The 17,186-nt window shown below is 45.0% G+C and overlaps 1 protein-coding gene across 2 annotated transcripts; it reads right to left on the bottom strand.

Moving 5' to 3' along the window:
• Positions 1-6,429: 6,429 nt before the first annotated feature.
• Positions 6,430-16,889, bottom strand: Hrg (histidine rich glycoprotein). 2 transcript variants are annotated; one of them, XM_041678131.1, is made up of 7 exons: positions 16,648-16,889; positions 14,392-14,502; positions 13,560-13,650; positions 11,776-11,942; positions 10,304-10,384; positions 8,852-8,953; positions 6,430-7,173 (listed from the first exon to the last, which is right to left on the bottom strand). In XM_041678131.1, exons 1-7 carry the CDS (start codon positions 16,861-16,863, stop codon positions 6,493-6,495), a joined length of 1,449 nt encoding a protein of 482 aa, XP_041534065.1. In that variant the 5' UTR covers positions 16,864-16,889; the 3' UTR covers positions 6,430-6,492. The 2 variants fall into 2 exon arrangements, with proteins under 2 accessions (XP_041534065.1, XP_041534066.1); XM_041678132.1 differs by having other exon boundaries at positions 6,430-7,170.
• Positions 16,890-17,186: the final 297 nt, after the last annotated feature.

Here is a 17,186-nt window from a genome sequence, read left to right as displayed (position 1 = left end):
TTGCAACACAGGGGTTGTTGACCTTCGTCTTTGACTTTGGAAAGAATGTGGGAAGGCAGAGCCCATTTCCAAAACATTGCACAACAGTATACAGTGAATTAGAGCAGAAACCAATAAAAGAGGAGCTAAAAGCAACAACCAATTCTCTTAGCCTCTTGCAACGTTACTGGGCCAATTACAAAGGTTTCTCCATGTGTAAACATGAGAACAATGTACAAACCTCCCACACAGCATTACTTATGGAATGCCAGTGTGTATAGAAGCAGGCTAATGGGATGTCGGTGTGTATAGAAGCAGCTAACGCGATAAATGGGATATGTGTGTATAGAGGCAGACTTCTGTCAGATCTGCTGCATCCTGCAAAGTGCAAGCCCAGGAACATCAGCCGAGTGCTGGGAGCTCCACCCAGGGCACTGGCACATCTGCAAAACCAGCCTCTCTGCTCAATTCTATTAATTCAAGCAAAAAAGGGAGGGAGTGGCCAGCAAGAGCCCAGCAGGTAAAAGTGCCTGCCCCAGGATCCTCATGCTGACAACTTGAGTTTGATGCCAGGAAGTCAGAAAAAACCTCTGGATGGTGACACACATTTAGGATCCTGTGAACCAGGAGGTGGGGGATGTGAGAGTCACCAGGAAGCGCACAGCCCTGGAGTATGACAGCAGGAGAAACAGGAAGATCCTTCTTTCCGAGGTGGTAGTCGCATAGTCCTGATCTTTCTCTGACCTCCACATGTGGGCTGTGGCCTTTGTGCCCGCACCCACACCTTCTTATTCTCGCTCATAAACACAGACAGTAATAAAAGCAAAGAAGAAATGAAAGAAAGGATAGAGGGAGGGAAGAAAGGAAGAAGAGAGGATGAAAAAATAAAAGCCCCAAAGATTGAACTCTGTGTGTTCCATGGGAATCTCTAGCTTGTGATGGAGCCTGCCTGAGAAGCCCGAGGCGGGGTGCTGTCCTCAATATGGGGTGAGTGCTGACTTTACAGGAGCATGGCAGGAATAGGCACTTGGTTAGAGGTCCGAGATGGGTGTCAGTCTGGCTCTTCTCCTGAACGTCTATGTGACTGTGTCTGTACAGGCAAGTGCATGCATGTCAGTGTGTGTGTGTGTGTGTTTCATGCTTGCCTGGTTATGTGCCTAGGTGTGAATGAGTGTGAGTTTCCATGTATGCCCATGTGTGTTTGTGAGTCAGACTCTCATAACCTTCCCATCTCAGTTTCTCCACCTGAAAAATGTGGAACTCATGGTATCTTTTTTGTTTATTTGTTTTGTGTTTTTGACATGGTTTCTCTGCATATCCTTGGCTGTCCTGGAACTCGCTCTGTAGACCAGGCTAGCCGCAAACTCACAGCAGTGTGCCTGCCTCTCCTGGGATTAAAGGCATCTTCCACCAGTGCCTGCCTAAAAATAATAATATCTTTTCTCTTTTCTTTTTTTTTTAAGATTTATTTATTTATTATGTATGCTTTGTTCTGTTTGTGTGTATGCCTGCTTCCCAGAAGAGGGCACTAGATCTCATTATAGATGGTTGTGAGCCACCATGTGGTTGCCAGCAATTGAACTCAGTACCTCTGAAAGAGCAAACAGTGTTGTTAACCTCTGAGCCATCTCTCTCTTTTACTTTTAAATCTGTTTCTGGCACTGGAGAGCTGACTAAGAATTTTTTTTTTTTTTTAAAGAAATTTTTAGTTTACTACAGTGTTCTGCCTGCGGGCCAGAAGAGGGCACCAGATCTCAATATCTCATTACAGATCATTGCTTGAGCAACCATGTGGTTGTGGGGAATTGAACTCAGGACCTCTGGAAGAGCAGCCAGTGCTCTTAACCTCTGAGCCATCTCTCCAGCTCCCCCCCCCCCCCAAAATATCTTAATGGGGTTGTTTTTGTTTTTATTCCCTAGAAATTCTTTTATTTAAGCAAATTTTGAAAGTAAAAGCAGAGACACGTAATCTTTCATAAATGAAACAGCCCAGCACCACAGGTTACAGAAACAAAGAAATGAGGAGGTGGAAGTTGAAAAGAAACTAAGGCAGAGAGGGCAGGTCTTTGACTTTAGTTTCCCCGAAGTTGAGCGTTGAAGCAAAAAGTTTCTACAGTTAAAAGGTTCATATAAATTATATGTATTGTGATTTTTGTGGACGTCAGAATGAGATGGTCTGCACAGAACTAAAGATAAGCCTAGTGTCATATCATAGTTGTGCAAGGCTAGCAAAAGCCATGGATATTAATAACCAAAAGAAAAGTTCAGTTCTTTAGTTGCATGAGAAAAGAGTCTAGCATGGGCCCTAATTAGTTCAAGAACATAGACTATTCTACAGAAGCAGCAATTATGGGCACATTGTGTTGGAAGACATGTGCTCCTGGTTGGTACGTTATCAATTTCTAATGGGAAAATAAATACAGGTATTGTAAAAGGTTACACAAATCCACTGCACTTCTACAGAAGCACAAAGGGGAATGAAGTAGCCAGTGTGCATGTCCATCCATTCATGTCTCCAACAAAGAGGACTGTTGTACGACTGTACACCTGAGGAAGAGCTAGCTTCAGCAAGGGCTGGGAAACACTGGAGTCACACAAGTCACAATGGAGCCGGAGGATATCTCCTAGGTAAGAGGATCTTGTTAAAGCTAGGACAGCAGGTTTAAGGCCGTCAAGTCTAAGCAGTTATTCAAATCTTTTGCAGCCTTTCTGTGCATGTCTCAATCATGTGACTTGTCTTCCAACCTGTGGTGTCTCAATCATGTGACTTGTCTTCCAACCTGTGGCCAAATCATCTGGCTTACAAAACCCCGAAGGAAAACACAGACATAATCAATTCAGCAGAGGTTCCATTAAATAAGAGTAGCATACAAAGCTGTGATTATGGGGAAGCAAAGAAAGTTTGAGCATTAGCGAGGTAACACTTGCTTGCTCCTTGTTGGAGCCAGCCCTTCACCTGCTATGCAATAGGTACAATTACTGTTACATTAATTACATTGCTATTTCACGTCCTCTGTATCAGTGCACGGTTAAACTAGTCAAACCCTCCACACGTGTAGGTTTCCCTACAACGACAGCACACACTACCATTTCAATTATGGCACAAAAATTTCTTTTGTGTTTCTAACAAGTGTGGTCAGTACACTAACCTTGATGTCATATCAGAGGCAGCGCTCCTTCAACTCAATTCTACTTCCTGGAACTTAATATTTCCTGAAGAATGTTTATTTGTAAATCCTTTACAGCATCAATGTTTCTCCTTCAAGCTTCTCCTACATCAAAATGACCCAGACAACTAGCAACACACGCTATCGAGCAATATCCGTGTTACCTTCAACATTTATGCTTGATTCTCATTTTATTAAGCTCCTTTCAGCCTATTCGCTGTTTTCAGCAAATGATTATCATAACACACATGCACACACACACACATGTATTACATTGTATCAGGGACATGGAAGAGTACATAATTTAAGATTACAGTTTTGTGTTAGCTTAGGTTGTAAAATCTTACATGGGAAATCTAAGGCAAGTAAGGTCGGTTGCTGACTGTACTCAAGAAGGCAAACCGAACAAACACCCTGAGTGCACAGGAGGACAGCAGTCTTAGGACTTAAGAGATTTCAAGGTGTATCATTAACTCTGGCTGTGAGACCCCGCAAATGTTCCAGGCTCTTAGAGTATAAAGATGCCTTCGTATTTCTTCACCATAGATAAGTTTCCAGGTTGAGCAGAAGGAAAAGAGGAGCTAGCAGATGGGAGGGTGAGGAAGTGAGTAAGGTACGTTGTCCTGAAGGAATCGGATCACTGTGGACGTTTTCAGTGGAGACTCAGAACCAGAACAGCCAGCAGGGTAAAGGATATGGCTTTGGAGGAGGCTGCTCAGAGCTCTAACCTAAGTTCTAAAAGTTACTGACTTTGTGGTTTGAAAGAAAATGGATTCCATAGGACCACAGTGAGTGGCACTATTAGGAGGTGTGGCCTTGTTGAAGTGGGCGTGGTCTGTTGGAGTAGGTATAGCCTTGTTTGAGTGGCTGTGGCCCTGTTGGAAATAGATGTGTCCTTGTTGGAGTGGGTGTGGGTCTTGTAGATGTGACCTTGTTGGAGTAGACGTGGCCCTGTTGGAGTAGGTGCAGTCATGTTGGAGTAGGTGTGGCCTGTTGGAGTAGGTGTGGCCTGTTGGAGTAGGTGTGGACTTGCTGGAGTAGGTGTGGACTTGCTGGAGTAGGTGTGGCCCTGTTGAATGTAAAGACACTCCTTGCAGGGCTGATTCTTTTGTTTTTTGTTTAATTTTTGAGACAAGCTCTTCCTATTACACACCTCTGACTGTCCTGGAACTCATTATGTAGACCAGGCTGGTTTCAAACTCACAAGGATCCTCCTGCCTCTGCTTCCTGTGTTCTGGACCTTCAAGGTGTGTACCATGGTGCCCAGCTTGTTTCCTGTGTTTATTGCTGTATTGTTTATCTGTGGAAACTTCAATAGGATATCTATTAAAATAATCAGGGCTTCTAATATCTGTGCTTTTCAAGATGTATTTTCAAAAACTCAAGAAATATTTGTCAACCAGCTTTATAAATTAAAGAACAAGCCGGGTATGGTAGTGCATGCCTTTTATCCCAGCACTCCAGAGGCAGACACGAATAGATCTCTGTGAGTTCTAGGCCAGCATGGTCTACAGAGTGAGTGCCAGGACAGCCAGGGCTACATAGAAACCCCACCTCAAAAAACAAAGAAAGAAAAGAAAGAAAGAAAGAAAGAAAGAAAGAAAGAAAGAACAAAATAAAAAACAAAACAAATCTGTGGTAAATAATATTTTGGGTTGTTTATTTGTTTATTTGAGTTTATTTGTTCTTGGCTTCCTGGTAACCCCCTTCTCAGCTCTTTTCTCAGGCAGCTGACTCTGGGTTCATGCTTCTGGAAAAGAACAACGTTCCCTAGGGCAACACTTAGCTGGCCCCCATAGAGTGGTCACAGTGGTTATTTCTGGTTGCCAAATGTCCTAAATGATTGCTAGAACTGGCCAGAGCCTGTGCCATGCTGGTTATTTGGTGTTTAGAGGAGTAATGACCATTGTGGCTGGGAGGCAGAGAAAATCTAGAACTGATTAATCTGGCTCCAGGGGTGTGAGTTCAGATTGAGAACAAAGGAGAGAAGGGTATTGAAGTGGAAGAAAAAGAGTTGTTTAGCACCAAAAATGAAGAAGGCAAACTCATCTCAGACTGTGGGAAAGAGATGAAAAGGACAGTGAGAGTAACGTCAAGAGTTCCTGAGATGCAGAGCTTCGTTCTCCCTTCTGGGGGACAGTCTTCCGTTCTGCCTTCTGAGGACACAGTCTAGGCAAGATCCCTGTGGTGCATCTCGGCATAGCTACATGGGGCATCTAGGCACAGCTTCGTGGGGCATCTTGGCACAGCCACGTGAGGCATCTTGGTATAACCATATGGTGTATCTAGGCGCTCCTGTTCCCTGGTGATCTTCCACGGATCCTTTATCTTTAATTGGATATAGAAGTGGCCATTGAATAGCCTCAAAGAGAGATGAGCACAGGCCGATGGTCCTCTGTGTCCACCCAAGCAGAGCACTCTGTGGTACAAATCTGGGGAGAGTCGGGGACTGCAGGGAGGACCAGGTTTAGTGTCCCCTTAGTCCTAGAGAGTGCCTTGTGAAGTGGGAATCAGGTGGAACATGAAAGCCATTTCTTGAACATCTGAAATTTTGTTCCTGATTATGTTAAAACTTTCTTTGCAGCTTATAGCCAGTTTTATTAAGTGCTTTATAATGGAATTTGATAACATTCACTGGAAGACATTGTGAGTGACCTTTATAGCAGTCGTTTTAAAAAATGTATTCTTTCTTGGTATGTCTGGTTTGATTGAGAATGTCCCCATAGGCTGATACTTGACCATTGGGTCCCCAGTTTGTGGTTTTTTTCTGGAGATTCTTTTAGGGGGTATGCCTTGCCTGAGGGGGCTGGTCAGTGACCTTTGAGATTAAAAGCCCCATGCTGCTTCTAGTTCTTTCTGCTTTGTGCTTGTGATATGAGCTCTCAGCTTCCAGTTCCTGTCACCTGCCATGCCTGTCATTTGCTGCCAGGCTTCCCCATCACGATGGACTCTCATCTCCCTGGAACCAGGAGACAAAACAAATGCTTCTGTAAGATCCCTTGGTCGTGGTATTGTATCGCTGTAACCGCAGTGTAGCTAACACACCCAGCTATCGCATAAGTGTGAGCAGAGACTCTAGGATTAGGGAGCTAACCCGAGAAAAAGAGGAATTCCGAGTGTTAGAGATCTGCCCCATCTCATGCAGCGTCCAGTGACAGAATGCAACCCTGGCTCATAGCACTGATGTCCTTCATCTCATTCCATCTGTCTGTCCTGTGCCGGCTTCTTTCCTACACTTCGCTAAGTAGGAAAATAAAGTTAGAATAACCACACTCTTCGTTTCTTACTGTTCACATTTTTATTTATTCAGAACTTGTCTCTTTCCCCCACACCAAGATATCAGGTTTTATTTTGGAGGCATATTTGCAAAAAACTTAGAAATTTGTGGAAATTCACTCTTGAATTTCCCTGGACATGACTCCGAGGCTACCTCGGGGAAGGGTTGGATCTCTGGTTGTAGGGGATTCTTGCAATTCGACATTGAGTTGCTGGGGAAATTGGCTTCAGGCATAGCCAGAACTTCACCTGCATTTAGTGGAGGGAGTCGGTAGATACTTCTGACTTGTGGATGGTGGAAAGGAGGGAACCCTTTACCCCTTTTCCCTGAGTGGCCATGTGGTGGACCATGGCCCCGATGGTGTGGTGGACCATGGCCCCGATGATGTGGTGGACCATGGCCCCGATGGTGTGGTGGACCATGGCCCCGATGATGCGGTGGCCCGTTGTGTTCTTGATCATTGGAGGGTGGATCACAGGGTCCATAGTCATGGAAATTGTGTCTGGGAGGAGGGTGTCCATGTGGAGGAGGTCCATGAGGAGGGTGTCCATGTGGAGGGGGTCCATGAGGAGGGTGTCCATGTGGAGGAGGTCCATGTGGAGGGTGTCCATGTGGAGGGTGTCCATGTGGAGGGTGTCCGTGAGGAGGGGGTCCATGATGCTCATGACCATGAGGACCACGTGGGTGTTTGCCAAAAGGAGAATGCTCACGGCCCCAGTGGGGTTTTATGTCACTCGCGTTTCTAGCCTGCTAAAAGACACAGCAAAGTGAATATAATTATGTAAGAAGTTAGATGTTAGGCTTGACTTAGACCAGAGGCTTTCAAAGTTTTCACAAATCAGTGGAAGAAGTAGGATACCAAAAGAAACTCTTCGAACTTTTAAGAATTTATTATTTTATGTGTGTGGGGTTTTGCCTGCATCTATGTTTGTGTGCTCTGTGTGTGTGCAGTGCCAGTGGCTGCCAGAAGAGGGCATCAGATCCCCCTGGAACTGGAGGTACAAACAGCTGTGAGCTACTATGGGAAGGGCTAGGAATTGAACCCTGATCCTCTGTAAGAGCAGCTACTACTCTTAACTGTCAAGCCAGTCTTACCAGCCCAGTTCTTAAATATTTTTCTAGCCAGATTACATTTAAAATACAAAGAAAAACTGTTACTGAATAGCATGATTATTTCCCAAAAGGAATACTATTTTGACAAGTTAGAAAGATAATCTCTAAAGTAACGGTGGTCCTTTGGATGCTGTTTCGTTAAAAAAAATTATATTATTCTTGCCAGGCAATGGTGGTGCATGCCTTTGATCCCAGCACTAAGAAGGCAGAGACAGGCAGATCTTAGCGATTTTGAGACCAGCCTGGTCTACAGAGCAAGTTATAGGACAACCAGGGCTAAACACAGAAAATCCCTGTCTTGTTTTTCTCATTTCAATGAAAAGTGATGAAACTCTATCAAGGAATGGTACCTGTCTATTAAACTAGCATCTTATGATGGATATGACATTCCCAGCTCAGTCCCAAGACACTCTTCTGGAGGACAGACAGGCACACCTTTTGTTGTTGTTGTTGTTTTGTTTTTCAAGACAAGGTTTCTCTGTGTAACCTTGGCTCACTCTGTAGATCTTGAACTCACAGAGATCTGCTCACCTCTGCCTCCCAAGTGCTGGAATTACAGGTGTGTGCCACATTGTCCACCTTTTTTTTTTTGTTTGCTTGCTTGTTTTTTTTTTTTGTTTTGTTTTTCAAAGACACTCTTCCAGAATATAGCCACTCTTTCAGAGGACAGACAATAGTCTCCAAACCCTGAACTTGAGTTCTTTAAAAAAAAAAAACCAACCAACCAAACAAACAAACAAAAAAACCCAGAGTCTTTCTCTGTAACTCAGGCTGGCATTGAACTTGGCTATTCTTCTATCTCAGCTTCCCACATGTTGGAATCACAGTTTTACACCAACAGACTTTAACTTAGAAATAAATATATGGTTGGGCATGGTAGTGTTACATATGGCTGGGTGTGATAGTGCACACCTCTAATCCTAGCATTTGGGAGTCAGAGGTAGGCAGATCTCTAGGAATTTGAGGTCAGCTTGGTTTCCATACTGAGTTCCAGACCAATCAATGCTACGAAGTGTGGACTTGTCTCAAAAGAAGAAAAACAAATAAACAAAAAGAAAAAACCAAAGATATGAAATAAAATAAAAACAAATAAAACCTATAGAGCCATGTTCTTGATGACAAAAACCTACTCTGTCTCTATCTCTCTTTCTCTGTCTCTCTGTCTCTCTCTCTCTCTCTCTCTCTCTCTCTCTCTCTCTCACACACACACACACACACACACGTCATAACAGCCAAATGAGTCAAATGTACAATGTATCTGAAATGATCACTTAGCTTGGTCCTGCTCATGACAAAGGATGCTCAGCCAGCCTACCTCAAAGTCGAAGACTTCACAGTTTATGTCAATGTTTTCTGGGGTTTCCAGGTCGGTGGCATCTACGTTGTAGGACAAAACTGCTCTGCAGAATCCAAAGACCTGTGAAAAAAGATGCCTGTTAGTGTATGTCAGTGCGTGTACAGTGAATGTGCACATATGTATGTGTGTGTGTGTCTGAGTACAGGGGAGTGAAGATCGAGGAAAGGGACCAGGTCTGTGTCTTCCTTTTGGACAAGCCCTGGAGTTGAGGTCAGAACAGAGTTCCCATTTCCTGACACTTCCTGGCTAAGAGTGTACAGGCAAATGGTTTAGATTCCAGGCCTCTCTAGGTGGGTGGTGGAGCACCCCTTCAATCCCAGCACTTCACTCTCTCTGAGTTCGAGGCCACACTGTACCAGAACGTAAATTCCAGGACAGCCAGGGATACACAAAGAAAACTGTCTAGAAAACAAAAACAAACAAACAAACCACCAAAACAAAAAGAGATTTCAGGCCTCTTTATTCCGGGGTAGCGGAGCCAGACACTTTCATGGCTTCAGCGGAATTGTGGGGAAGTTCAGTAGGTGGAGAGGGGCTGTAGACAGTAGGTGGAGAGGGGCTGTAGACAGTAGGTGGAGAGGGGCTGTAGACAGTAGGTGGAGAGGGGCTGTAGACAGTAGGTGGAGAGGGGCTGTAGACAGTAGGTGGAGAGGGGCTGTAGACAGTAGGTGGAGAGGGGCTGTGGACAGTAGGTGGAGAGGGGCTGTAGACAGTAGGTGGAGAGGGGCTGTAGACAGTAGGTGGAGAGGGGCTGTAGACAGTAGGTGGAGAGGGGCTGTAGACAGACAGTAGGTGGAGAGGGGCTGTGGACAGTAGGTGGAGAGGGGCTGTAGACAGTAGGTGGAGAGGGGCTGTAGACAGTAGGTGGAGAGGGGCTGTAGACAGTAGGTGGAGAGGAGCTGTAATGTGTTAGTCCCTCTCTCATCACTGTGACCAAATACCTGCTAAGAAATGCCTAAGGGGCAGAGATACCCAGTATTTCTGGTAAGATCTTCCGGCAGATAGTGGGTCAGTTTGATCAGGGATGAAGTCCTGCTGGACAGACCTGGATTCTAACCCAAGCTCGGCTGTGAACCGGGGCAGGAACCAGGGTCACTTCTTCTCTTGTCATTTGCCATCATGGGGTTTGATTCATGGTTGTTGATGACCCTAGTATCTACTGGTTATTAGTTCACTAAACCTTTGGTCTTGATGAATTGAAAACTCAATTTCAGGTGTATGTATATAACATCATGTATATGGTAACACTATTTTCCCATCTGCAAACCAGAGAAAGCATGAGCGCTTACCTTCTGCAGTGGTGGTGTGAGTGTTGGTAAGGGAACTCATCTGTGGAACATTTGACAGGAAGGAGCCGCTTCGAGTACTGTGCACTAAGTGACATGTTTCCCAGGTGTGTGTCATACTTACTGAAGGCCTTCTGTGGAAATACTGTGTAGAACAGTTCCGCATAGAGAAGTCCACATAGTAATTGGTTCTTTCCCCTCCTCTCTAGAACAGAGGAATCAGCAGAGTTTCAGGAGCAGAAAACATTAAGAGGAAAAGCAATAGATGCTTATTATTCAATATCTCGCAAAGCACTGTGGGAATTAAAATGACAAATGCATGCTATTTTTTCTATGGCTTCTGCTTTTAAAAAATATATGACATCCGTGATAAGAGATCGCCATTTTGCAGAAACTCTAATATACAAGTGGAAGTACAGCAGGGAAAAAACACCCTCCCTGAGCCCAGACCCTCATTCTTGGGAGATGTCAGTGCTACTGTTTTCTTTTTCCATTTTATTTATGCTTTTATGTGTGGGGTGTTTTTCCTTCATGTGTGACTGTGCTCCGTGTACATGCAGTGTCCAAGGAGTTCAGAAGAGGGTATCAGATCCTATGGAATAAGAGTTACAGATCTGTGAGCCACCATGTGGATTCTGGGAAGCCAACCTAGGTCCTCTAGAAGAGTGGTCAGTGCTCTCAACACGTGAACAATCTCCTCAACCCCATTGCCACTGCTTTGATGCGTTTCTTCTTCTGGGCTTTTCCACATGTGGGGATATTTAGATATTTAAATATTTCATTTGCATGGGCTCATAAGCTCAGTAGCGGTCTGCAACCTGCTTTACCTCTCTTGCCAATACACGTGAGTCCAGAACACTCTTCATAGCAAACCGCATTATATGTATCCTACTGCATAAAACACCATGACCTATTCGAGTTTCCCTTTCCAAAACACTTGGCAGGGCTAGAGAAATACTGCGGTTGTTAAGAGTACCTGCTGCTCTTTCAAAGGACATGAGTTCAATTCCCAGTACCCACAGCAGGAGATCCAGTGCTCTCTGCCGGCCTCTGGGGGCAGAGCACATGCAAAGTGCCCATACATATACGCAAGCAAACACACACACACACACACACACACACACACACACATGCAAATAAAAAATCTTTAAAATATGGAAAGCAAAGGCCAAACATCAACCAGCTGTTCTACCAGACAGTTCTGTGTGGGAGGCAATAGAATTCGTGGTCTGTGAGGCAGCATCAGCGACAATGCTGGTCGTGGTGAGGATTTTGTTTTTGTTTTTGTTTTTTTGAGCCTCAGTGTTCTAACCATAATATAAGAAGGCTGAATTTGGATGGTTTTTCAATGCTCAGATAACTCCATCATGCTCTTGCCTTTCCTTTGGGTTCTTTTCTTTTTCCTTTCAGATGTTCAGTGTTTTCCTCATTCTACTCTCTCTCAAGCAAAAGAAGTTGTAGAAAAGCTGTGCATTGGCCATACTGGTGGCTGAGCATCGAAGGCTGTGACTGTCAGAAAGGAAGCTGGCCAGGTGAGGCAGTAGACGGTGTGTGGCCCTCAGCTCCCCGCGCCAGGTCGGAGCAGGGAAAACTCACCGCTTTTATAACCCTCTCTACTCGGTCCACTCGGAAAGAGTCAAAGCCATCGTTCTCCCCTTTGTACTTTTCCAGGGCATTATGGGCTTGTTGTCTGTGAACCTCAGACTCTCCAAGGTATTCCAGGAGCACAGGGCTGTCTTTGGTGTTGCTCAGGGCTGAAGAGACTGAGGAAGAAGAAAGAGGGTGAGACCACAGGGTCAGAGGACCAGGTCTGAATACAGCTCATGTAAGCGCAGTGCGCAGGGGACACTAGCTTCTGTATTAAAGAGAGAAGAACTGATAATGCTTAAAGAAACATGTCAGGATCAGTCAATCAGGCTGCACAGACACCAGGCTGTCTCTGCCTGCTGGTACTTGTTGGGACCTCTACCCATGATGCCTTGTCCACTCCAGACTTCACAACTTCCTATCTTTGTCAAGGAGCGAGCTTTAAATTAAAGGTACAGAAAAGGATCCAGCAGTCTCTCTCTCTTTCTCTTTCTCTGTCTCCCTCTCTCCTTTTTCTTCTTCCTTTTTTCTTTTCTTTTTTTTTTTTTTTTGGTTTTCAAGATAGGATTTCTCTGTGTAGCCCTGGCTACCTGTAACTCACTCTGTAGACCAAGCTGGCCTCAGACTCGGTGTGGCGCACGCCTTTAATCCCAGCACTTGGGAGGCAGAGGCAGGAGGATCTCTGTGAGTTTGAGACCAGCCTGGTCTACAGAGCTAGTTCCAGGACAGGCTCCAAAGCCACAGAGAAACCCTGTCTCGAAAAACCAAAAAATAAAAAAAATAAATAAATAAAAAATAAAGGTGTGCCCCACTACTGCCCAGGTCTCTCCTGTCTTTCCAACCACAAGGTATCACTCTGTAGCTGGCCTCAAATTCACACCTTGGCCTCCTGACTGCTGGAGGGTAGGCCTGTACCATTGTGCCTTGCTTCTTTCTTTCTTTAAACAACTTCCTATAGAAGCTGCTGGCTTGTTGCCTACGTTCAATCATGCTGTAATCTCTCCTTCTGAAACTAAGTCTTTCAGAAAAATAAGTAGGAGTCTGGACTCTGGAACCAACGCTGTAGAGATGTAGCTAGAGTCATTTCTATCATGTCTCCATTGCTTCTGAGAACACACATTGGAATCTTTGCCAGATCCAGTTAGTTTTATCTCTAAAATAGAAAGTTTGGCAATGGTTACTTCATAGTCTTATGTGAGGTTAAACAAAACGACCAGTGCATGACATAACACAATATGTAACCACTCTGTACACTGTGGGGTGATATAGACTGTCTGTCGAAGCCAGTTCTTGCCAAGTGTTAAGGATTCTGTGAAGATGACACATTCTATTTGATTCCAACAAGAATCCTAAATGAGAAAAACCTAAAGGTTACATGACCTGCTCCCCAAGCCACAATTATTTGGAGATAACATACCTGGGCTGGCAGAAGTTCATGACCTTGAAAACAAAATCTAGACACAATGGAGACACGATTCCATTCCAACAGTGTTGACTCTGAGGCAACTGGCAAATAAGGAAGCTTGAACTTAAGCTCAGGCCGGCCGAAACTCAGAGCTACATCTCTTTAGTGGTGTGTGTACTGCCTCTTTAAGTCTCTATGAGTACATACTAAATCTCTTTAAATGACGTTTGCCGGGGTGGGGGTGTTGTCTATTCAGCAGAGGGAGTGCGAATGGAGAAGGGAAGGGCAGCGGCCCTCTCTGATGGCTACCGTGTGTTCCATTACGAACACCACCATATGATTGAGTTCTATGTTAATCTGGAGTGAGCAATTCGGCAGACGACCTTACCAGAGCTCGTGGTGCAGTTATAGTTGTTCACTCTAAAGTCTTGAGACTCGTTAGAGTATCTTGTAGCTATGACCTTACATTGTCCAATCACCTGCAAAAGCAAGACAATTTTAAGCCCTTACGGAACCATGTGCACAGACGGCCTATGACAGAATACCAAGGCCGTGGTACACCATCTCATGTAATGTGTATTTGGGGATTCGTCCATCAGTCTTGTCCCAGAGTGGCCTTTTCAGCCTGCTCTGTGTGCTGCACACCTTTGGCACACCAAACCCTGGTGAGAGCAACTGTTTAAATGGGTCGTGACCACTTCCCAAACATTATCAAAGGGGACAGAACTAGTGTGTCCCCTCGGTGTGCAAAACTCTTCTGGCCCTGACATCCCATGTCTGCTGATCCCTTGTGCTGTCTTCTGTGACAGGGAGACTGGCCTCAGTAACCAGGGCCAGCATGCACAGCAAGGCCGTGTTCCTTGCTGCAACCATGGCTGTCACTGCTAACAGAAGGACCGATCACTCTTCAAGGCACATAGTTCCCAGTTCATAAATGTATAGACTGTGGTTCTGGAAATGACATGGGCGTTCCAGTTGAGGAGACTTAAGTCTAAGGTGATTGGGGATTTGCCAAGGCTCTTAGCTGCTGATGTTATCCTGGGTACTCCTCAAACCCTATCAACTTACTTCAACGGGGTTCCCGAGAATGGTTCTTAAGGGAGTACTATTTAAGGCTGACGTCATCTTCATGCATAAGCAGCTTTTTCTAGCTTCAGTGTAGCTCCACTGAGTGAGCGGATTGGATAGAAGATAGAAGAGCAGCGGTCCTAGTTACTTACGATTTCAGTTGGCCGTGAAGCTTCAAGACAGTCATTCTCAGATTTTGTGGATAGGACCCAACAGTCAGATTCTTTCACGTCTAGGACAAAGTAGTAGATGGTGGCATTTCCCTGAGGATGACAAGGAAGGACCGGGTCAGTAGGATGTGAGAATCCAGAGATTTATTGTTTTGGTTTGCTTTTGTTTTTAATGATAGGAATTTCTTCCTTTCCATTTCCTTCCTTTCTCTCCCTTTACCTCCCCTCTATTACCCTCCATTCTCCTCCCTTCCATTCCCCTCCCCTCCATTCCCTTCCCCTCAGTCCCCTCCGTTTCCCTCCCATCTGTTCCCCTCCCCTCCATTTTCCTCCCCTCCCCTCCATTCCTCTCTATTCCCTTCCCCTTTCCTCTTTCTGTCCCTTGCTCCTTTTCTTTCTTTTTTAAGAACAGATCCTAGGATGTGAAAACCCAGGCTGGCTTGGAATTGAGCGTCCTGCTTCCCACTCCCAAGTGCTGAGGTCACAGGCGTGCATCACTATGCCCGGCAGCAATAGCCTTTCTTAAACAAAATTTCTTGGCATATCCAACCTCTGCAGATATTCTCTTATGTCCTCTAATCTATGTATTTGAATAAACAGCTTCAAATAGCGATTTCTAAATCCTCTCCTTAAGGATCAGGAAGCTTCTTCTTTCACCTTTATAAAGCTGTCACTAAATGGCCCTGTTGGCTTAAGTAGAGGTATTGGAAATGCAAGCCTGGAGTTCAAAGTGACAGCAGCCCCTGCCTTCTTTGGTCTGTATTTGTGGTCCTGTCCTCTGTTCCTGAACTGGCTTTCTCTCCTTAATCTTGTCTGGAGCTAAACTTGTTCACTTTCGCTCCATCTCCCTGGACTTCCTCATCCTCCTCAGTGGCTTCCTTAATTCTTTACTTGGGTTCTGACTCTACAAATGTAAATTGCATACGATCAGGGCTCATACCTAGGACCCCCAAAGCTCAGGAGGATCAGGAGTTCAAGACCAGCCTGAGCTAAAAATAACAACAGGAGCAGCCAAAATAAACAAACAAGGAAAAAGATGAATGGATCTTGTTTTGATCAGTTTCTTTGCTTTGGCCAATCACCAAGCAGGTTGAACGGCTTTTCAATGACATGTCTCTTGTGTCCTATCTCTTCCTTTTCTTTGCTGCCACCTCAGTCTAGTCCTCAGTTTCAAACTCCTGAATACAGGAACAGCTTCTTAGTTCATGTCCCCATTACCTGCCTCTGTCTCCTCGACCTCATTGTGTCCCCTCCTCCCACCTCTCTGAACTGTCATTCAGAAATAGCGCCTTGCTCTTTCGTCCTGTGTCCAGCACATGTGGCAAAGAGCTTAAAGTGGTAGAGACGGTCATTAAAGGGCTTGTCTTAAGTTCCTGTGTTCCCATCTTCTGCATTTTGCCGTCCTTCCGTGTCTCCTGTGCTGTAGAGAGTATAAATTGCTTTATGTGTTGTCTGCAGTTGTCCATGGTCTGGCTTCCTGCTTCCAGACATTTCACCAGAGAAGATGGAGGCTATTGTTGTTGTTACTGTTATTGCTGCAATGGGAAGAATCAGCATCTCTCTATAGTCCCTACTGGCCTATCAAATCCATTCTAAACAGCCATATAATCTAAATGAAGGCAACGAGTTTGCATGGCTTCAAGATAAGCCCTACTCTTTTCCAGCTTCACACGGAATCCCTCCCTTTTCAGAACCTCACTGAACTTCGGTAACTCCTTCCCTGCTTCCTCAGTTACTTCGCAACACACCTCTTTCTGATTCCCCACTCTCCTAGAGGTGACAATGTGCTAGGGTAGACCATTCAAACCCCGTCCACCCTCCAAAACCCACCAGCATCTTTCCCTTTTGGTATTAAGAAATCTGTTATTAAATTGCTCCAATATCTTCGGCAGACACATGGTCACAAAATACGTCCCATTTTACCCAGTTGGCCTCTGTGCACTTAGCAGATTCTTGTTTCCTTGAGATACGCAGCTATTCTAGTTTTCAAAGTGCCCAGTAGTCCATGGGCTCAGCACAGTACTTCTAGCTCCTTACAGACTGATGCATCACTAATGACACGCCAATGGCAAACATTAATTTAGAGGCAAACCCAACAATTTCGAGCAAGCCTCAGGAACTAAACAGGAAAGCCGGATGAGAGTCATTAATTCTGCAAAGCAGTCTGCTCAGGGACTCCAGTCCCTTTTCCCCTTCACACATGACCTCCCAGCTCAGTGCCTCATTGGCCATTCTCACCACTGTGTCCAAGTGAGCGTCTGAGACTCGCAGCAACTGGAAAGCATAGCCGTTCCTCCGCCCTTTATTGATCAGATCTAGAACTTTCTCAGCCGAAGGCTCAGAAGCATCACAGCTGGTGGGACTCAGGGCATGGGAATACTGCAGGGTGACTAGAAGCAGTGCTACGGCGAGCACCTTCATTGTGCTAAACCATCCTAGGCTGTGGTCCACCATAGCAGACGACTCGATAGTGGCACGCACTCAATTGATAAAGGTTTTATAGAGTTTTGTTATATAACTGTAGATGTTCACCTTGACCCCAGGATCAAATATCTGTCAACAGTCTGTAAATGATTAGAGTAGAGAAAGTTGAGACATAACATTGCTGCGTGGGTTAGTTCATCGCCCACACAACCTTGGTTATATCCGGTGGGCAACGGATACAAAGTGTGCTTGGCCCTAAGCACTTACTGTGTGGATGTGGGGATGGAACTGGAAGTAATTTTTCTTCTATCTGTATCAGTTGAAAATCTTTATCCTTGGGTGCCTCTTTGGAT

This window comes from Microtus oregoni, unplaced genomic scaffold (genome assembly GCF_018167655.1).
Source record: "Microtus oregoni isolate MIOR12 unplaced genomic scaffold, Mior012 000029F_ref0000214, whole genome shotgun sequence".
In the NCBI taxonomy this organism is placed as follows: domain Eukaryota; kingdom Metazoa; phylum Chordata; class Mammalia; order Rodentia; family Cricetidae; genus Microtus; species Microtus oregoni.
This window is presented reverse-complemented; position numbering and strand designations above follow the sequence as displayed.